Source organism: Phyllobates terribilis, unplaced genomic scaffold, assembly GCF_046119375.1.
Source record: "Phyllobates terribilis strain yellow unplaced genomic scaffold, ASM4611937v1 Scaffold_4__5_contigs__length_816908805, whole genome shotgun sequence".
Classification (NCBI taxonomy): domain Eukaryota; kingdom Metazoa; phylum Chordata; class Amphibia; order Anura; family Dendrobatidae; genus Phyllobates; species Phyllobates terribilis.
Genome location: NW_027362764.1, coordinates 476,786,881 through 476,809,391, shown reverse-complemented (window position 1 = coordinate 476,809,391; position 22,511 = coordinate 476,786,881). Strand labels below are relative to the sequence as shown.

The 22,511-nt window shown below is 43.5% G+C and overlaps 1 protein-coding gene across 1 annotated transcript in view; it reads right to left on the bottom strand.

The window, feature by feature from the left end:
• The window catches only part of CDYL (chromodomain Y like), an 81,924-nt gene extending 67,293 nt beyond the window's left edge, over nt 1–14,631 (bottom strand). The window contains exon 1 of the mRNA XM_073678716.1: nt 14,241–14,631. Within this exon, the coding sequence (XP_073534817.1) occupies nt 14,241–14,264 (24 nt within the window). The 5' untranslated portion in view covers nt 14,265–14,631. The remainder of the gene's footprint in view (nt 1–14,240) is intronic.
• Between the last annotated feature and the right edge of the window lie 7,880 nt (nt 14,632–22,511).

The window sequence follows — 22,511 nt, the reverse complement described above, 5'->3', positions numbered from 1 at the left end:
GTAGGAGGCTGACCACTGCTGCTGTCTACCTTCTGAACTTTGTGTTGAAGCCTGATTGACCCAGGACCCGCAATCCTCTATGTCTGGAGGACGTGTTGCATCCCAGTGTCCAACTGTGTCCCGGCTTCCACAATATTAACCCAGTGTGAAGGCGTCAGTCAGATGGACCATCCCTGGCCACATTCATTTGTCCACGTGTTTGTGGTTAGCCTGTCCTTCCCACTAAATGCACTGGGGAGGGCACAGGTAATGTTTTGGTATGCGCGCTTGTGTATAAGGCACACCGGGACAAATAGGGGCGGCTGGGGACAGTTTATGGACACCCGGCTACCGAGGACTGAGTATGGATAACAGGCGGCCGACACAGCCATGACGTGGTGGCCAGATTCCGCCTCCACATGCCTAAAAGGCCCAATTTCAAGTGTAATCAAGCAAGCAGTATGGAATTGCAGTCTTGGGGTGGGTGGGTGGCAGGCTGCATACTTGCGCTTGCATTGCAAGAAATGGGGGAGGTACAATTGAACACTGCCCTGGGACAAGGACTTGCAAGTCTGCAACGACATGTGCAGGGCGGGAGGCATCTTCGCATGTACCATGAACAGGGGGTTGGCGTGCACACACTACAGGCTGTCTTTCCCATTAAATGCACTGGGGAGGGCACAGGTAATGTTTTGGTATGCGCGCTTGTGCATAAGGCGCACCAGGACAAATAGGGCGGGGCGGCTGGGGACCGAGTGTGGACACCCGGCCGCCGGGCGGCTGGGGACCGAGTGTGGACACCCGGCCGCCGGGCGGCTGGGGACCGAGTATGGATACCAGGCAGCCGACGCAGCCATGACATGGTGGCCGGCGTCTGCCTCCACAAGCCTAAAAGGCCTCATTTCAAGTGCAAGCAAGCTAGCAGTATGGTATTGCAGCCTGGGGATGGGTGGGTGGCAGGCTGCACACTTACGCTTGCATTCCAAGAAAACAAAGCAGATGCTAACTTCTATCGTCATCATGCTCCTCACCTTGGCACTCTCAACTCCCCTGATGGAGAAGCCAGGGCCCACCGGAGGAGTCTCTGGTTGTCTGGTGGGCTCGTCCAATGCTGCCCTAAAGCAGGCCAGGCTAAGAAAAGGGTGGGGAAGGTTCCCGGGACAAATAGTGGCGGCTGGGGACTGAGTATGGAGACCTCGTCGCCGACGCAGCCATGAGGTAAAGGCCAGCTTTGGCCTCCTCCAAACTAAAAGGCCCCATTTCAAGTGCAAGCTAGCAGTATAGTATTGCAGCCTGCGGGTGGTTGGCTGCATATTTGTGCTTGCATTGCAAGGAATGGGGGAGGTACAATTGAACACTGCCCTGGGACAAGGACTTGCAAGAGGATAGTTGCAAGTCTGCATCTTCTGATGCGGCTAGGATCACTTTTGATGGGCACACTTTTAGGCAGTGACCTGGGTGTCAGAGATGCTTCCAGGGGTCTTCCCCATGCTGTTCCCATGTCTTTTCAGCACTGTATGCATGTGTCACACAGCACATGGCCAGATAAGGTTGTAAAATGTTAAAATGACAGTTCCCGGTGAATGCATTTGTCAAGGTTGAAAGCAATACAAAAGTGCAAAAACGCATAAAAAATGCTACTTGTGAACATAGCCCAAGGTGTGGAGGAGTATTTTTGTTTTTGGTTATTTATTTTACCTTATACACAAGTCTTTACCCTGGAAAGGATGTTCCTTAACATATTTCACAGGAAAACAGTTTCAGTTTCGTTTTTGAACATTTTATTGTGAGCCGGTAAAAGTGGCTTAATACCTCTGACCACGTTGTTGACAGCAGTGACCTGGGGGTCAGAAATGCTTCCTGGGGCGATCCCCATGCTGTCCCCATGTCATTTGAGCACTGTCACTATCGTTTTGGGCACTTTTTAGGCTTTCTACAGACTGCCGGGGGTGCCGCCGCAAAAATGCTCGGGTCTCCCATAGACTAACATTCGGCTCGTTGCTCAGGTCAAGCACCCGAGTATCACTGTGAGCTTGGCCCGAGCTTCGAGCACCCGAGCATTTTAGTGCTCGCTCAACACTAATAATAGATAGATATTTTTCACAAGGCCCCTACATATAATAAACTTGCACCCTTTAGTGCTTTTCATGCGGCACTAAAAGGGTGTTCAGCTTTGTCTACCCTAATAAATAAATTAAAAAAATGATTTGGGGGTACCTCCTATTTTTGATAACCAGCAAAGGTAAAGCAGAAATCTGAGAGCTGATATTATCAGGCTGGGAAGCTCAATGATTATTGGGCCCTTCCCGGACTAAAAATACAAGCCCGCAACCACCCCAGAAGTGGCACATCACATTAGATGTGCCAATTATAGCGCTTTGCCCAGCTCCTCCGGATTGCCCTCGTGCAGTGTCAATCAGGGATAATATGGCTTGGGGTTGATGCCAGCAGGGATTTGTCAAAATCATACCTGGCATTAAGCCCTGGTTAGTAATGGAGAGGTGTCCATCAGTAATCAAAAAAAAAAAAAAAAAAAACACACCTTTATTTGCATATACATGTCCCAACACTTTCCCTAGTTCCCAGTTTTATTTAAAAAAAAAAAAAAAGCCATGCAGGTCCGTTGTAGTCCTGGGAATTTGCCGTAGTCCAGAAATGGAGACCTGAAAAACCTAAAAATAAGAGAATTAAAGAAAAGACACTGTCCCTCGTTCGCCAATTTATTAGAAATCAAAAAGTTACTACGCAGATCGGACGTAGTCATTGGCGTTTCCACGATGATCCCCGTATTCAACGTCCAAAGTATGGAGCCTAGTTCAGAGATCGAAGCTCCATAGGCTGTAGCAGCAGCCACTTTGTGTTCCGCTGCACTCCGCGAGACCTGGCGACTCTGAACAGCGGTGATATCAGTAACTACACAGCTCATCAGTCGCAGAGGCACGCTGCCCTCTATGAGCCCCGGCAACTCTGATGAGCGGTGTAGTTACTGACGTCATAACTATTCAGAGAAGCCGGATCTCATGGAGCGGAGAGGGACACAGAGAGGAAGCTGCTACAGCCTATGGAGCTTCAATCTCTAAACGAAGCTACATAGCCTTTAGACATTGGATTCCTGGGGTCATCGTGAGAATGCCAAGGACGACGTCGGACCTGAGTGGGAATTTTTTTGTTTTCTAATAAATTGGTGAACGAGGGACAGTATCTTCTCTTTATTTCCCTATTTTTAATGTTTTTCAGGTTTCCATTTGTGGACTACGGTAAAAATGCATAGCTTTTTTTTTTTTTTTTTTTTTTTTTTAATAAATTGGGGAACCAGGGAGACTGTCAGGGAGTGTTTATTCAAATAAAGTATTCTTTTGTGTGTGTGTTTTTTTGTTTATTATTGGGTTAGTAAAGGGGGTGTCTGATAGACATCTTTCCATTACTAACACCAGGGCCAGGAGCTTGATTGGAGCTGTGATTTATGACAAATCACAACTGACATCAACCCCAACTATCATTACCCTGATTGCCACCACACCAGGGCAATCGGGAAGAGCCAAGCAAAGTGCCAGAATTGCTGCATCTAATGTGATGCGCCACTTCTGGGGTGGCTGAGGGCTGGTATTTTTAGGCTAGGAAAGGCCTAATAACAAAGGACCTTTCCAGCCTGATATCAGCTCACAGCTGTCTGCTTTCTTTGTTAATTACCAAAAATGGGGGGGGACCCCACAGTTACTTTTAATTATTTATTTATTAAGTTAAACAAAGATAAACACCTTTTAGTTGTCACATGAAAGGCTCCAAATGATGCAAGTTTATTATACGTAGGGGAGTTGTGAAATTATATACAGTATCTACAAAATATCAATCTATCAGCTACCTATTCTGAGGGTTCTGGCTGTGAATTTACTGTACTTTGCTGATGAAATTTCAGGATTCCTTTGAGATGTGTGCGTAAAAATCAAATGGCATCCGCATGGTACATGTGCCGTCTGATTTTTCTCTCGCACCCATTGACTTGCATTGGAGTGTCTGGTGCGATATACGAGTGCAACCTCAGCATGCTGCGATTTTCTCCTCAGTCCGATTAGAGCTGAGAAACCTTGCAGATGAGCATGGCCTCATTGAATAACATTGGTCAGAGTGCATTCTCGCATTGCACACCTCTGTATTATAAGTACAGTTATATGAAAAAGTTTGGGCACCTCTATTAATCTTAAGCTTAATGTTTTATAAAAATTGGTGTTTTTGCAACAGCTATTTCAGTTTGATATATGTAATAACTGTTGGACACAGTAATGTTTCTGCCTTGAAATGAGGTTTATTGTACTAACAGAAAATGTGCAATCTGCATTCAAACAAAATTTGACAGGTGCATAAGTATGGGCACCTCACCAGAAAAGTGACATTAATATTTAATAGATCCTCCTTTTGCAAAAATAACAGCCTCTAGTCGCTTCCTGTAGCTTTTAATGAGTTCCTGGATCCTGGATGAAGGTATTTTTGACCATTCCTCTTTACAAAACAATTCCAGTTCAGTTAAGTTTGATGGTCGCCGAGCATGGACAGCCCTCTTCAAATGATCCCACAGATGTTCAATGATATTCAGGTGTGGGGACTGGGATGGCCATTCCAGAACATTGTCATTGTTCCTCTGCATGAATTCCTGAGTAGATTTGGAGCGGTGTTTTGGATCATTGTCTTGCTGAAAGATCCATCCCCTGCGTAACTTCAACTTCATCACTGATTCTTGAACATTATTGTCAAGAATCTGCTGATACTGAGTGGAATCCATGCGTCCCTCAACTTTAACAAGATTCCCGGTGCCGGCATTGGCCACACAGCCCCAAAGCATGATGGAACCTCCACCAAATTTTACTGTGGGTAGCAAGTGTTTTTCTTGGAATGCTGTGTTTTTTTACCGCCATGTATAACGCCTTTTTGTATGACCAAACAACTCAATCTTGGTTTCATCAGTCCACAGGACCTTCTTCCAAAAAGAAATTGGCTTCCCCAAATGTGCTTTTGCATACCTCAGCCGACTCTGTTTGTGTCGTGCTTGCAGAAACGGCTTCTTTCGCATCACTCTCCCATACAGCTTCTCCTTGTGCAAAGTGCGTTGTATAGTTGACCGATGCACAGTGACACCATCTGCAGCAAGTTGATGCTGCAGCTCTCTGGAGGTGGTCTGAGGATAGTCCTTGACTTATCTCACCATTCTTCTTCTCTGCCTTTCTGATGTTTTTCTTGGCCTGCCACTTCTGGCCTTAACAAGAACTGTCCCTGTGTTCTTCCATTTCCTCACAGTGGAAACTGACAGGTTAAATCTCTGAGACAGCTTTTTGTATCCTTCCCCTGAACAACTATGTTGAATAATCTTTGTTTTCAGATCATTTGACAGTTGTTTTGAGGAGCCCATGATGCCACTCTTCAGAGGAGATTCAAACAGGAAAACAACTTGCAAGTGGCCACTTTAAGTAGCTTTTCTCATGATTGCATACACCTGGCTATGAAGTTCAAAGCTCAATGAGGTTACAAAACCCCAAAAAAGTGCTTTACTAAGTCAGTAAAAAGTAGGTAGGAGTATTTAAAACAAGAAAATGATAAGGGTGCCCATACTTATGCACCTGTCAAATTTTGTTTGAATGCAGATAGCACATTTTCTGTTAGTACAATAAACCTCATTTCAAGGCAGAAACATTACTGTGTCCAACAGTTATTATATATATCAAACTGAAATAGCTGTTGCAAAAACACCAATTTTTATAAAACATTAAGCTTAAGATTAATAGGGGTGCCCAAACTTTTTCATATAACTGTAAGTGTGAGCCCTATGAGGGTAAGTTTATTTAACGCCGCACATAACCAATCAGGGTTTGTTGGAAAACATGGGCTGATACTAAAGACTATGCAAGTCTGAAACGCGCTACAAGAACAGCACTTCTTTGATGCTGAATATTACATGATGCACTATGTTGTTTGGAAGATTATATAACCTGGATCTTGGTTTTTAACCTGTGAACAAAAAGCTTAAAGAGAACCTGTCATCAGGATCAGGCATCATAAACTAAAAAGGTATGAGCATAAAGGCGCTGTTCTGATTTAATAGGTACCTTCACAGTAGAAATTCTTTTAAAAGTTTGGGTGCAATAAGCTGACCTAAGATCTCAATCTGCATTTTCCTTAAGACTGCCGAGTGGTAAATGTGCACGTGCCGACAACCATTTTACTGAAACCTGCCAACAAATCAATCTGCACAAGTGCCGCCCACAGCTAGGATGGCGCAAAATTTTAAACAGTATGCTCCAGAGGCAGCTGAGAGGTCGTGGCAGGCAGAGCCGAAGACCACACTCATAGTTCCGCCCCAATGCACAAACAGCTTATTGCATCCAAACTTCTAAAGATGATTAAAGAATAACCAGGCTGCAGATTTCTACAGTGAAGGTTGACCAGTTAAATTAGTAGAACAGCGCCTTTAGGAGAATACCTTTATAGTTTAACATGCCTAATCCTGACGACATGTTCTTTTTAAAGAGTAGCCATAGTTTTACATTTTTCTTTCATAAATCAATAGTACACATGAAAATAAACATCTCTGTAACATATCTTTTTAGAGAAATCTGCTACTTTGAGCCAAGATTGATCAGTCATTCTCAACTCAAGGGTAAAACCTGTATTCAGTGAAGACAGATTTTTACATTACTGAGAATGGAGATCATAATTACTACTGATTGCATTCTTTGTAGATGGGAGGGAGGAGCTCTAACTCTAGCACCTTAATTCTCCTCCACAACATGCTCAACCAAGAATCTTAACAGTTACTACTGTTATCTCAATAATGTAACAATCTGTCTTCATTGAACACAGATTTTAAATATGAATTGAGAATTTTGACAATGAATGATCAGTCATTAAGGCGAAAAAAGATTTCTCTGATAAAATACATTACAAAAGCTGCTTATTTTCACATGTACTATTGATTTATGAGATAGAACTTATAACAATGGCTACTCTTTATCCCCTTCATGACATCTGCCGTACATGTACGGCACTGCGGAGGTGCATTCCCAGAAACAAATAAAACCAATTTTTCACCTGAAGTTGATTTGTTCATTCTGCCTCACAAAGATCGCAGCAAGACTCAGCTCATACAGTTGTGTTCAAAGTTTTACATACCCCAGCAGAATTTTTCCTTTCTTGGCCTTGTTTCAGAGAATATGAATGATAACAAAAAAACTTTTTCTCCACTCATCGTCATTGGTTGGGTGAAGACATTTATTGTCAAACTACTGTGTTTTCTCTTTTTAAATCTTAATGACAACCCAAAACATCCAAATGACCCTGATCAAAAGTTCACATACCCTGGTGATTTTGGCCTGATAACATGCACAGAATTTGACACAAATGAGTTTGAATGGCAACTAAAGGTAACATCCTCACCTGTGACCTGTTTGCTTGTAATCAGTGTGTGTGCATAAAAGCTGAGTTTCTGGGATCCAGACAGACTCTTGCATCTTTCATCCAGCCACTGACATTTCTGGATTGGGAGTCATGGGGAAAGCAAAAGAATGGTCAACGGATCTACGGGAAAAGGTAGTTGAACCTTATAACACAGGAAAGGGATACAAAAAAATATCCAAGGAATTGATAATGTCAGTCAGCAGCGTTCAAACCGTCATTAACAAATGGAAAATCAGGGGCTCTGTAAAAACCACGGTCGGGTAGACCAACAAAGATTTTGGCCACAACTGCCAGGAAAATTGTTCGGGACGCAAAGAAAAAAACACAAATAATATCAGCTAAAATTCAGGACTCTCTGAAAACTAGGTGTGGCTGTTTCAAGATGCACAATAAGGAGGCACTTAAAGAAAAGAGGGCTGCATGGCCGAGTCACCAGAAGAAAGCCATTACTGCGCAAATGCCAGAAAGTATCTCGTCTACAATACGCCAAACAGCACAAAGACAAGCCTCAAAACTTCTGGAACAAGGTAATTGGACTGATGAGACCAAAATTGAACTTTTTGGCCACAACCATAAACGTTACATTTGGAGAGAGGTCAACAAGGCCTATGATGAAAGGAACACCATTCCTATAATAAAGCACGGAGGTGGATCGCTGATGTTTTGGGGATGTGCGAGCTACAAAGGCACAGGAAACTTGGTAAAAGTTGAAGGAAAGATGAATTCAGCACGTTATCAGCAAATACTGGAGGCAAAATTGCACTCATCAGCCCGGAAGCTGCGCATGGGACGTACTTGGATGTTCCAACATGACAACGATCCAAAACACAAGGCAAAGTCGACCTACGGCAGAACAAAGTGAAGGTTCTGGAGGGGCCATCTCAGTCTCCTGACCTCAATATCATTGAGCCACTCTGGGGAGATCTGAAGCACGCAGTTCATGCTAGACAGCCCAGTAATTCACAGGAACTAGAGGCTTTTTGCCAAGAAGAATGGGCAGCTTTACCATCTGAGAAAATAAAGAACCTCATCCACAACTACCACAAAAGACTTCAAGCTGTCATTGATGTTAGAGGGGGCAATACATGGTATTAAGAACTGGGGTATATGAACTTTGATCAGGGTCATTTGGATATTTTTGGTTGTCATTAAGATTTTAAAAGAGAAAACACAGTAGTTTAACAATAAATGGCTTCACCCAACCAATAACCATGAGTGGAGAAAGTTTTTTTGTTATCATTCATATTCTCTGAAACAAGGCCAAGAAAGGAAAAATTCTGCTGGGGTATGTAAACTTTTGAGCACAACTGTATTTATCCTGCACTATACGCTGAGCGTTTACTCCGGGGATCCGTGTAAATCTATGACTTAATGGTAAAGATTATGACTTTATGGTAAAGATTTCTCCAGGTCCCAGGCCCATAAGGAATCCCCACCTCCTCTCTTTAGTATCATAGTACGCCCTCCCCTGCACATCACAGTTTCCTGATGCGGTGCTGTAATCTCGCGCCTGCGCGTTGAAATACCTCCACGATCCTCCCTCTTTCTCTCCCACGAGTCTCTGTCACTCACAGGCACCTGCGCAGAAGATCACAGACTAGTGTATTGCAATCAACGTGCAGGCGCGAGGTTACAGCGCAGCAACAGGACACTGACGTGCAGGAGAGGGGGTACTATGATAATAAAGAGAGCAGGTGGGGATTCCTTACGGGCCCGGGGAAGGGAGCAATCATTACCATAAAGTCATAATATAAGATTTAAAAAAAAATCAAAACTATTAATATGAGGCATACAGGTATGAATAAATGTACAAATCTATTACCTATATGCCCATATTAATATGTTATGTCTCAGGGGGTGACAGATTCCCTTTAGTATGTTGCAATCACCATATTATATAGCACTGCGTACTTACAATTGCTTATTTTGCCATTCTACCCACTTAGTTCTTCTCTTTTCCGTTAGGTCTATGACATCACGTGATTAAAAACTGACTAGCTGAATCCTACTAAGCTCTATGTAGAAACAGGAAGTCAATTTTCCCTATGTGACTAATGAGTCACTACAAAAGTCAATGGTGGATGGAGGGGGGGGCAGCTGGGTAAGGAGTTGAAGAGAAGAATGATTTCTGCAGGGAAAATAAACTTGGTTTCTACATAAAGCAGAGGAAAAAGGAATTAGCTGGGTAGAAAGGCAAAATGAGTATTTGGAAGTACACAGTGTTATATAATATGATGATTGCAATATATTAAGAGTATAAAAGCTTTGTGGGGAGTGCTTCTTTAAAGACTACTGCCGTCTCAGAATTATTCATGACAAGCATTTATAGTACATGGTAGGGCGTCTTTTGACTGCTGTGACCTGCAGCAAGGGTGATGCATAGCCAGACACCAGCTACTGGCAACGTTCCTGAGGAATCTTAGCCCATAACTCATAGGTAATGGCCTCCAGTTCACTAATATTCTTGGATATGCGAGCTGCAAGTGTCTTCTCCTTGAAATTCTTCAGAAAGTTTTGCACGGGGTTCAAGTCAGGCGACTGATGGCAACTTTAGAATCTTACAGGTCTTCTGAAACCAAGCCTTGGTAGACTTTGAGGCATGCTTGTGATTATCTTGCTGCAGGGTACACTAACACCCAAGATTCAACTTCCTCACAGTAAACACATTATATTCTCTTTCGATTACCTGATATTTGATTGAATTTATCTTTCCACACAATGCAGGTTTCATTGTTGAATCAAAGAAACACCGCCATGCTTCACTTTAGGCAGGGTTTTTTTTTTTTTTTTTTAGCAAAATTCATTCTTCCTACCCAAACATACCACTGATACAAAATTTTTAATTTTGTTCTATCGAGCCACTAAACGCAATCTCAAAATTAAACACAATCCCAACATATTTTGTTGCTCAGTTATAAAGTTTGAAGCATACTGAAGCTGACTTTTCTTGTGCTTTTGAAGCAGTAAAAAGGTGTACATTTTGGAGTTAGGGGATTTAGATTAGAGTTATCTCAGCCTACAGGTCCATACACAGAAAGGCTTCTCTGTAAGAAAGCCGTCAGCTGATGCATTAGAAGGCAATTTATCTCAAGGAGAACAATGCAATCGGCAGTCCGAAATTGGACAAGCGCAATTGATATCTCTCCAGACCATCAGTTAGTCAACGTCTTTATATACATCAGACTGTCGGGCACAACCATCATTATCGGTGGGTTCATCTGACTGTAGTCTAATATTGGGGCCTTTATCGTTCAAACTGAATCCTTGGTGCCGGCTGCCATCAAGTCTTGCTTCAGATCTTTAACAATCACTTGAGGGTGTTCGGCCACCCATCTTCTCAGGAATCGGGTGACAGCCGGTGATAACTTCCTTTTTCTGCCATGTACAGCTAGTGTAGCCAGTGTTCCTTCAACTTTGAACTTGGAAGCTGTATTTCTAGGAACGTTCAATGTCTTTTCTATCTTTCTGTATTTTCTCCCTTGTTTGTCCAAGGCAATGAGCTCAACATTTTAGACCACTACCTTGACGACTCAACAATACTATTGAATTGAAGGCCATTGCCTATGAGGAATAATAATCATCTTTATTTTTATATAGAGCCAACATATTCCGCAGCGCTTTACATACATTATCATGGCTGTCCACATTGGTGCTCACAATCTAAATTCCCTCTCACTATGTCTTTGGAGTATGGGAGGAAATCGGAAACCCACGCAAACACGGGGAGAACATACAAACTCCTTGCAGATGTTGTCCTTGGTAGGATTTGAACCCAGGACCCCAGCGCTGCAAGGCTGCAGTGCTAACCACTGAGCCACCGTGCTGCATGCTGCACCGTGCTGCAAGATTCCCAAGAGAGACTGACAAAAGCTGATGCTTGATGATAATAAACCTAATATGCAGTGGAGGTTGAATCATGTTGATTACAACAGCGATTACAAGATCATTTCTTCATAAAGTCAATACATTCCATTGGGCACTGCCTATCGAAATAATTCCCCCAAAAGATAATTGTGATTCATCAAAGCAATTTTGCTAGAATTCTGACGTAAATTGATTTGAAAAGTCAGAAAATTTTGGTACAACTTCAAGTTGCCTAAAAATTGTGCTGCTTTTAGCGTTTTCACACCAGCTTCTCCCAGCTCTGCAAAAATGGGCTTAGCTGGGGTGGAACAGGAGCATGACACCACTGCTCGTCTAATGTATGACAAACCGTGGCGTTCACTAAACCAGAAACCTTACTGGAGTAAGGTGAAGGGAGGTACACACCACTTGTCATACGCTCTTGATTCGTAAGAGGCGTGCACCTCTTCATAAATTAGGACCATCTAACTCCACCACAACTCTCATCAAGACTGGAAAGGAAACTGCCAGTTTTGATGAATCTGGGCTATTGCGTTCAAACAAGTGTCAAGTGTAATATTCAGTTCTTCATCTTTACGCTTTCAGGCCCACCTGGTCTTACCAGTATCCAAATTGTGTTTGCTGACAGATCCACCTATATGAAGAACTACTGTAGACTTGCTGACTACCTGCATTTTATTTCCGTGATGTGCCATTGATAGCTTCGCTGCAACAGACTTTGTAGTTTGGCATAAGATTGCTAGGGTTCAGCGCCAGGACTGTGGAGTCAGAATAGGTTTCCATTTTGGCGGAGTCGGTATAAAATAGACCGACTCCAACTCCTAAAATATATAGTAAATTGGGTACAGTAGTCCGATGCAGGTTGTGCAGTAAATGTTTTCATAAGAATTTGGGAAAGTTATGAAATGTCCTATGTCTGTTCTATTCCTGATCTAAGGATCTAGTCTTTTAGTTGAGATGAATCTGTGCTGCACTCTATGTACATGCTCAGTAGCGAGGCAGTGCTGTGAAGTCAGTGTCATGGAAATTGAGGAGTCGGAGGTTTGGCTTACCGACTTCACAGCCCTGGTTCAGAAATCAAGAAATGTTCCTGTTATTTCTATGCTGGGTGAGAGACAAGTGGTGCAACAAGCACCTGTGAGAAGCTTGAGATTACAGGTCAAAGCTTCTAGATTCATCTTTGCCCCCTCCCGAAGGGATCGGTTGACTTAATTTTGTGTGTACTGGGCCTCTCAATACCGCCTTTAGTAAAGGATTAGGAAGGTTTGTTTTAATTGGTACCAAGATCACAGTAAGGGTATGTGCCCACGTAGCGTTTTTCAAGCATATATGCTGCGGAATTTCCCCAAGGGGATTCCGTAAATTCAATGCCCATGCTGCGGATTTTTCCGCAGCGTTTTTGATGCGCGGAATAATCCGCAGCATGTCCATTAATTTTGCGTTTCCGCAAGCTGAATTGCCTTTGCAATGCAATAAAAAACGCAAGCCAATTCTGCATGTGGAAATCACACGATAAACGTGTGCGGAATTCCGCATGCGTTTATCCGGGAGAGGACATGCAGAAATGAAGCAGAAAATTTCTGCTTCATTTCCGCAGCGTGGGCACATAGCCTTAGACAACACCAAACTGTAGTGTAGCCAATGGGGCTAGATATTTTTTGACAAATTTGCATTACTTTCAACTGATGTCTATGAAAGTTCTTGCTGTGTGGTCACCAATAGTCTGGCTGCTTGCTTGGCTGGAAGGCACCAGAAGTATTTCAGCCATTGCTGTTCCATGTGATAAAATGAATGACCACACAGATAACTTTTCCCTGGGTTATATGCTGTACTTGAGAAAGGGGCGGTCCCCCGAAATGTCACAACAGGTGCGGTGGTGTGCCCCTAATGCCGAGTCTCTGCAGAACGTGGCTGAAATGGAGCGGTGAACACCTCGTCTTAATGGCGTGATTTCGCTTTGGTGAAGCTGGTGATGGAGTTGTTTGCACCACATATTTATGTAGGATTTTTTCTATATAAAGGAGCATTGAAGAGGAATACTTTGTAGCAGTGTTTATGGCTGAAAGGCGTATACCGGCATAGGGAGGGTGTGCCGATATCTCTATCTTATTTATCGAGGTGCTCCATATATATTTTTAATTAGTGTCAAAAGTTTATGAGTCGATTCTGTAACAATGTCTCGGCTAAGTGCTCAAAGTATCACATCGACTTTACCCCTCTTAATCCTTCATGACACTGGACATCCGGTCAGTGATCCTCAGCACCACAGAAGGAAAGCAAAAGAAAGAAAGTATTCCTATACTTTGTCTCAGCAAGTCTTCACTTGTTGGCCATTCGCTTGCCAAGTGATGTCATGTTATCTGGGCATTTCCCCAACATTACAGCTGAGGAAAGTCCTGGAAAGCACCCCTGGACATGAGGAGCCATCCTATGCCCTGCCTGCTGGGTAGTGGGGCACTACAAGTGCCAGCACAGCAGGTAAGGACTTTCCCAACACTTTGCCCCAGTCCCCAATCACACGTGTCTGCCCTCCTCCTCCTCCTCCCTCACTACGTGCCGCCTCAGCACTTTCACAAAGATGACTTCTCCTCACCACCCGGCTCCTGCGCCCATATCAGGACTTTACGAAGTGTTCGCCCAACTCTTGCGCCCCTCAGACATGGCAGCAGCTGCCCTTATCCCCCATCACTGAAGGCCGGGCCACCACTTGGCTCTCCTCACGATTTCTGTCCAGCAAACGGCTTGCTGATGAGTGCGGAGAGCTCGAGGAAGAGGAGGAGGAAGATGAAGGTGCAGCTGGGAGGAAGCAGGGACGGGAGTAACTCCACACACACACAACTACCGGGAGACACACGGGAGGAGGGAGAAAAAGGGAAGAACAGCTGCCTGCAAGGGTCAATGTCTGCCCGCCCTCCTCCCCGCCGCCCCCGGCCGGGCTCCCCGGGTTACTGTACCTCATAGAGTTCCTCGGAAGCCATGCTGGTGGGGGCCGGGGGTCTGAGAGCCACCGCCGGGCTGAGCACAGTACTTTCTCTCAGTTGTGTGAGCCTGGCCTCCTCTGAAATGCCAGTGTGCCAGTAGTGTGCGCACACGAGCTGCGCAGCCGCCTCACACACTCACTCGGGCACACTCACACGGGCACACCGAGCCGTGTATACGAGGCTGTGTGTGCACTCGGGGCTCCCCGGCTCTCCACAGGATCCACAATCGAGCGCAGATAGGGAGGGGGAGGGCGGGTGTAAGAGCGCGGTCCGAGCTCAACGATCTTCTTCTTCAGTGTATCCTTCAGCACCAAGCTCCGAACCGCCCACCTCCATTATTACACCCCTCCCTCCTTCCTCTCTTCGTCGGAGTCGCTAGGTCGCTGTTTCTCCCCTCCTCCTGCCCCCTCCCATTGTCCTTCCAACTCGCACCCACCCCCGCCTCCTACACCGACCTTCCCTCCGCTGGGGAGCGGGCTTCAGTGTTGGGGAGTCTTCTGTGACCACCTCAAGCCAACAACTGGCCATCCTGGCACATGACTTGCCCAAGCTCATGGCTCTGAACACATACAAAGTGACCTCAGCTGTGGCACCAAACACACCCCAAATCCTTGAGTCCCCCTGTTGCGTCCCTGGACTAGCACTAGGACAGCTCCCAACTTGGTGACATTTAGCCAACAGTTGGCTTCTAGATTTTTAGGAAACACCTGATAGGTTTCTTGACTTCCTGGAGACATCTTAGTTCAGTTGTGTCTTGTGTGCTGATACACACAGAGGCAAGATGGTCCAATTTCTTCTGATGGACAACCATCAATGTTTGGACCATGTATGATGAGCTATGTTGTGTGTCTGAAGACCAGATGCTCCAGATCTCTCTAGTAGAAATTATCACAATGTATTCATTATAAAGAAGGACCAGGAAGGGTTCAAGATGATGAATCATAAATGGTTAGTCTTCATTAAAGGATGAAGATGAGCTGAGAAGATCCAAGTTAGCCCAGTAAAAGAAAGTACTCTGTCAGGAATTCCATGTTGGTCTGTATACTATAAGGAGCTTTGGAAAATTTTTACTGTTCGGAGTTTCTTATTGGTCAGTTTATGAGAAGTATGAGAAAATGTAGCATTTTAGAAGTATCAGAAGATCCACGCTGCCCTGCACCAGAAGATTCACATAGCCCTACATGTCTAGATTATAGATAGCTATAGAGTTCTTTGATGGCCAGTAAGTGAAATTGGCCAGTAAGTGAAGACTATAGAGTTTTCTGAGTATTATAAGATTCATATTAACCTGCATGTATAGACTATGAGGAACAATTGACTTTTTGAACAACCACAATATACACCTTGGGCTGCATGTGTAGACTTTGAGAGGCTCTAGAGGTTTCTATCAGGAGATCAAAGTTGGCCAGTGTTGGAACAATTTTATGAGTATTAAGAGATCCACATTGACCTATAGAGTTTTCAACCATGAAATTTGTTCTTTCCAGTGTGTGATGACTATGAATATCTATTGATCTTGGGGTATTAGAAAATTCACTTTGACCTGTATGTGTCTAGATCACTGTTGGCCAGGATTATGAGGAACTATAGAGTTTTCTGAGTATTAGAAGATCCACAATGGTCTGTTTGCCTGGTCTATGAGGAGCTCTTAGATTCATCTGAGTTCTATGAGATGTATGTTGTCTGGTGTTTCAGGACTATGAGGAACCATTGAAGTTTTTTGTGTATCAGGAGATCCACAATGGCTTACAATTATAGACGAGGGAGCTAAAAAGTTCTCTTCATTCTAGGAGATCATGTTAGCCCTTGTATGGGGATTGTGACAAACTATAAAGTGATCTGCAAACATTTTGGTTGAAGTGTTGCAAACATAACAAGCTATAGTGTTTTCAGGAGATCCATGTTGGGTGGTGTGGGAGTATAAGGACCTTTAGAATGTTTTGAACATTAGGGGACCCATGTTAGACATTGAGTTGTCTGAGAATCAGAAGATCCACTTTGACCTTCATGTCTGGAATATGAGGAGCTATAGAGTTCTCTAACTTTCAGGAGATGCACGTTGACTGGTATTTGGGGACTTTGAGAACAACTACATTAGGCTACATGTGTAGATTTCAAGTCACTATAGAATTTATTTTTAATAAGGAGATACATTTTGGCCAGTGTGTAATAAAACTATAGGAAGGTATTCTGACAAGTGAATGTAACTTTTCGTATTTAGATTATATAAAAGATAAACAATATTGAGTAGCAATGCACAAAGTAATATGCAGATTACAACAAAGTCACCAATGTTGACAATTTTCTGGTCTTCAATGTACTAAATAAAGCAAAACAAAAACAATCCAATATCTATATTTAATGTTCTTTTGCAATATTGGTGTACTGATCAAGAGAAAGTCAAAAATCACCACCAGACGGAGGCAATATTCCTCACCTTAGGAAAAACTAAATTCCTATGTCATCTCTAGTAATTTAGTACATGCAAAAACTTAACATAGCGTAACTCTTAAAGGGGTCTTGTAGTTTAACTTTTTTATTTTACTAGCTTCCTTTATATAAAATTGCAAAATCAGCCTAACGTCATGTTCGTTCAGTGCTGCCTCTTTGCTGTTGCTCTACTAGCTTCCATTGTATAAAAATATCATAATTTGTCTCACTTATGCCCTTCCGATACATTGGTGCCTCTGTTACTGCCCCAGTTTTTGGTCACATTGCTGCAGCTGTAATGTCACAAACTCATGACTGCTGCAACCAATCACTGGGTTCAGCAATCATTTCCCATGCAAATGGGACAAGACCTCTGAGGCCATTGATTGACAGCAGCGGTCACATGCTGTCGTCATAAAGTTACTCTTGAAGCCATGTCAACAAAGACAGCAGCAGTGGAGATACAGGGTTAAGTACGACTCATTTTGTTATTTTTAAATAGAGCAAACCTGTGAAATAAAAATCTTAAATGTGGACAACTCTTTTAAAATTAACAAAAATACCTCCCTTTCTTACATTGTAAGGCCCCGTACACATGTCCGCTTAGAAAAACATACGCATGACATGGTCCGTTTTTATTATTCGTGTGGTTTTCTGTTGGCCGTCCATGTGTACATATGTACCATCCGTGTGTCATCCGTGTACCATCCGTGCCTACCATCCGTGTGCCGTCCATGTGATATGTACCGAAATATAATGCACAATAGAAATTACAGATTTGTAGGTATTAAAGATGTGCAAAGAGATAGACTGATAGATATGGGGTAAATAGATGATAGATTGATACTGTACATATATAAATATGTACATAAATAGATGAGATATACACTGCTCAAAAAAATAAAGGGAACACTCAAATAACACATCCTAGATCCGAATGAATGAAATATTCTCATTGAATACTTTGTTCTGTTGAATGTGCTGACAACAAAATCACACAAAAATCATCAATGGAAATCAAATTTATTAACCAATGGAGGCCTGGATTTGGAGTCACCCCCAAAATTAAAGTGGAAAAACACACTACAGGCTGATCCAACTTTGATGTAATGTCCTTAAAACAAGTCAAAATGAGTCTCAGTATTGTGTGTCGCCTCCACGTGCCTGTATGACCTCCCTACAACGCCTGGGCATGCTCCTGATGAGGTTGCGGATAGTCTCCTGTGGGATCTCCTCCCAGACCTGGACTAAAGCATCCTCCAGCTCCTGGACAGTCTGTGGTGCAACGCGATGTTGGTGGATGGAGCGAGAGATGATGTCCCAGACGTGCTCAATCGGATTCAGGTCTGGGGAACGGGTGGGCCAGTCCATAGCTTCAATGCCTTCATCTTGCAAGAACTGCTGACACACTCCAGCCACATGAGATCTGGCATTGTCCTGCATTAGGAGGAACCCAGGGCCAACCGCACCAGCATATGGTCTCACAAGGAGGATCTCATCTCGGTACCTAATGGCCATCAGGCTACCTCTGGCGAGCACATGGAGGACTGTGCGGCCCTCCAAAGAAATGCTGACCCCACACCATTACTGACCCACTGCCAAACCGGTCATGCTGAAGGATGTTGCAGGCAGCAGATCACTCTCCACGGCGTCTCCAGACTCTGTTACGTCTGTCACATGTACTCAGTGTGAACCTGCTTTCATCTGTGAAGAGCACAGGGCGCCAGTGGCGACTTTGCCAATCCTGGTGTTCTGTGGCAAATGCCAAGCGTCCTGCACGGTGTTGGGCTGTGAGCACAACCCCCATCTGTGGACGTCGGGCCCTCAGGGCACCCTCATGGAGTCGGTTTCTAACCGTTTGTGCAGACACATGCTCATTTGTGGCTTGCTGGAGGTCATTTTGCAGGGCTCTGGCAGTGCTCCTCCTGTTCCTCCTTGCACAAAGGCGGAGGTAACGGTCCTGCTGCTGGGTTGTTGCACTCCTACTGCCCCCTCCACGTCTCCTTGTGTACTGGCCTGTCTCCTGGTAGCGCCTCCAGCCTCTGGACACTACGTTGACAGACACAGCAAACATTCTTGCCACCGCTCGCATTGATGTGCCATCCTGGATGACCTGCACTACCTGAGCAACTTCTGTGGGTTGTAGAGTCCGTCTCATGCTACCATGAGTGTGAAAGCACAACCAACATTCAAAAGTGACCAAAACATCAGCCAGAAAGCATTGGTACTGAGATGTGGTCTGTGGTCCCCACCTGCAGAACCACTCCTTTAGTGAGTGTGTCTTGATAATTGCCAATAATTTCCATCTATTGTCTGTTTCATTTGCACAACATCATGTGATATTGATTGTCAATCAGTGTTGCTTCCTAAGTGGACAGTTTGATTTCACAGAAATTTGATTTACTTGGAGTTATATTCTGTTGTTTAAGTGTTCCCTTTATTTTTTTGAGCAGTGTATAATTAGTGCCTTGCATGTGTAGATTACTGTACATGTATAATCCTAATAAATAAATGAAAAAAATGATGTCGGGTCCCCCCCATTTTTAGTAACCAGTAGAGGTAAAGCAGACAGCTATGAGCTAATATTATCAGGCTGGGAAGGTACATTGTTATTGGGCCCTTCCCAACCTAAAAATACCAGCCTGCAGTTGCCTCAGAAGTGGAACATCACATTAGATGTGCTTCGCCTTCGCTCTTCCTGATTGCCATCAACCCCAACTACTATTATCCCGATTGCCAACACACCAGAGCAATCGGGAAGAGCCGAGGCAGAGCGCTAGAATTGGCGCATCTAATGTGATGCACCACTTCTGGGGGGTGGTATTTTTAGGCTGGGAAGAGCTCAATAGCCATGGACCTTCCTAGCCTGATAATATCAGCTCATAGCTGTCTGCTTTACCTTTGCTGGTTACCAAAAATAGGAGGGACCCTACGTCATTTTTTTAATGTATTTATTTATTGGATTAATCCATGTACAGTAAGCTACACATGCAAGGCACTAATGATATATCTCATGGATATCTATTTATCTGTCTATGTATCATCTATTTAACCCATATTTGTCTAACTACAATTGAAACCAGAAGTTTACATACACTTTATAGAAAGACACATATCCATGTTTTTCTCAATATCTGACATGAAATCAGCATAAACCTTTCCCTTTTTAGGTCAATTAGGATTACCATAACTTTTAATATTTGGCAAATGCCAGAATAATGAGACAGAGAGAATGTTGTAAGGCATTTTTATTACTTACTGCAAAGTCAAAAGTTTACATACATTTCATTAGTATTTGGTACCATTGCTCATAAACTGAATGACTTGGAAATGTTTTGGGATATCCTTCCACAAGCTTCTCACAATAGTTGGTCAGAATTTGGTCCCATTCCTTCTGACAAAACTGGTGTAACTGATCCAGGTTTGTAGGTCGCCTTGCTCGTACCTTCCTTTTTCAGCTTTGCCCATAAATTTTCAATAGGATTGAGATCAGGACTTTGTGATGGCCACTCCAAAACATTGACTTTGTTATCCTTAAGCCACTTTATTACTATTTTGGCAGTATGTTTCGGGTCATTGTCCATTTGGAAGACCCATTTCCGCCCAAGCTTTAACTTCCTGGCTGATGTCTCGAGATGTTGCTTTAGTATTGCCACATAATCTTCTTTTCTCATGATGCCATCTATTTTGTGAAGTGCACCAGTCCCTCCTGCAGCAAAACAACCCCACAACATGATGCTGCCACCCCGGGTTTCACAGTTGGGATGGTGTTCTTAGGCTTCCAAGCTTCTCCCTTTTACCTCCAAAAGCAACGATGGTCATTATGCCCAAAAAGTTCAATTTTATTTTAATCAGACCACAGGACATTTCTCCAAAAATTAATGTCTTTGTTCCTGTGTGCATTTGGAAACATTCATCTGACTTTTTTATGTTTCTTTTGGAGTAATCAAGAAAGAAGGATTTCTGCGGTGTTAGTGAAGCGCTAGAACAACTAGACAGTGGATTAGGTTATAACACACAAACCTTTTATTGTTTAGTACGCTCTCTAACGCCACGACGCGTTTCGATAGCAGACGCTATCTTCCTCAGGTAGATCTGAGGAAGATAGCGTCTGCTATCGAAACGCGTCGTGGCGTTAGAGAGCGTACTAAACAATAAAAGGTTTGTGTGTTATAACCTAATCCACTGTCTAGTTGTTCTAGCGCTTCACTAACACCGCAGAATTCCTTCTTTCTTGATTGCTAATCTCCCCTGTGGAGAGCTGTGGAAGCTGCTCTGTTTACAACTAGCCTACTACAGGACCTGCCGTGATGTCATTGTGGAATGCCCACTTCGGTCACACGGTCCTGGTCATGTGACCGCTGAAGCAGACAGAAGCTCCCTACAACAGTTCCTGCCAAGTTGTGATCATCTTACAGACTCCCACCTGGAAGCGTTTTCCCTTGTTGTGCGGGGCTCCTTTGCACAACAGGACCAGGTGAGTGGTCACTACATCTCCCCCTTCATCCCCCCCCCCCAAACCTCAGGCTCTTCACCATTGGCGCTCCTACTGTTTTTGTTTTCTTTTGGAGTAATGGCTTCTTCGTGGCAGAGTGGCCTTTCAGCCCATGTTGATGCAGTGCTCGTTTCACTGTGGTTATTGACACAATCTTACCAGCTTCTGCCATCATCTTCACTAGGTGTTTTGCTTTTGTCCTTGGGTTGGTATGCACATGTCGGACCAAAGCACGTTCATCTCTGGGGCATAGAACTCGTCTCCTTCCTGAGCGGTATGATGGCTGTACATTCCCATCTTGTTTGTATTTGCATACAATTGTTTGTATAGATGAACGAGGCACCTTCAGGTATCTTGAAATTGTACCCAAGGATGAGCCAGACTTGTGAAAATCCACAATTCTCTTCCTGATATCTTGGCTGATTTCTTTAGACTTTCCCATGATGCTACACAAAGAAGCAGTGTGTTTCAGGTGTGCATTAAAATACATCCCCAGGTGTGTCTCTAATTAACTCAGATGTTGCCAAAAAACTTATCAGAAGTTTCCAAACACATGACATCATCATATGGGCAGTCCAGAATTGTTTAAAGGCATAGCAATGTTAGTGTATGTAAACGTTTGACTTTGCAGTAAGTAATAAAAATGCCTTAAAACATTCTCTCTCGCATTTGGCAAATATTAAAAATTATGGTATTCCTAATTGACTTAAAACGGAAAAGGTTTAGTCTGATTTCATGTCAGATATTGAGAAAAACATGCATATGTGTCTTTTTATATAGTGTATGTAAACTTCTGGTTTCAACTGTATATCTTTAACACATAAAAATCTTTCATTTCTATTCTGTATTCTATTCCGGTATGTGTCACACGGATGACACACGTATGTCATCCGTGTGCATGTGTGTGGTACTTATTGTCATCTGTGCTGCTGGAAAAAAACAGACATGTCTACGTGTAGGTCACACAGATATGTGCGCAGCCCAATAGATTATAATGGGTGTGAGTGTGTACATGTCTTCGGTATGTGTGGAAATGGACACCACACGTACCACAAACATGGACGTGTGAATGGGGCCTAAGATAGATAACAATGTCGTTTTTAATGCAATTAAAGGGATTGTCTCACAACAGACACTGACAGCATTTCCAAAGGATAGGCCATAAATGTCTAATAGATGCAGGCCCCACCTCTGGTACCAATACCTATCTCAAGAATGGGGATCCTCCATTCTGACACTTGCTGGGCTGTATTTGAAACTCCCTGAGCAGTGAATGGAGACAGTCTGCTCAAGTATGGCCCCCACTCCTGTCACTGCAA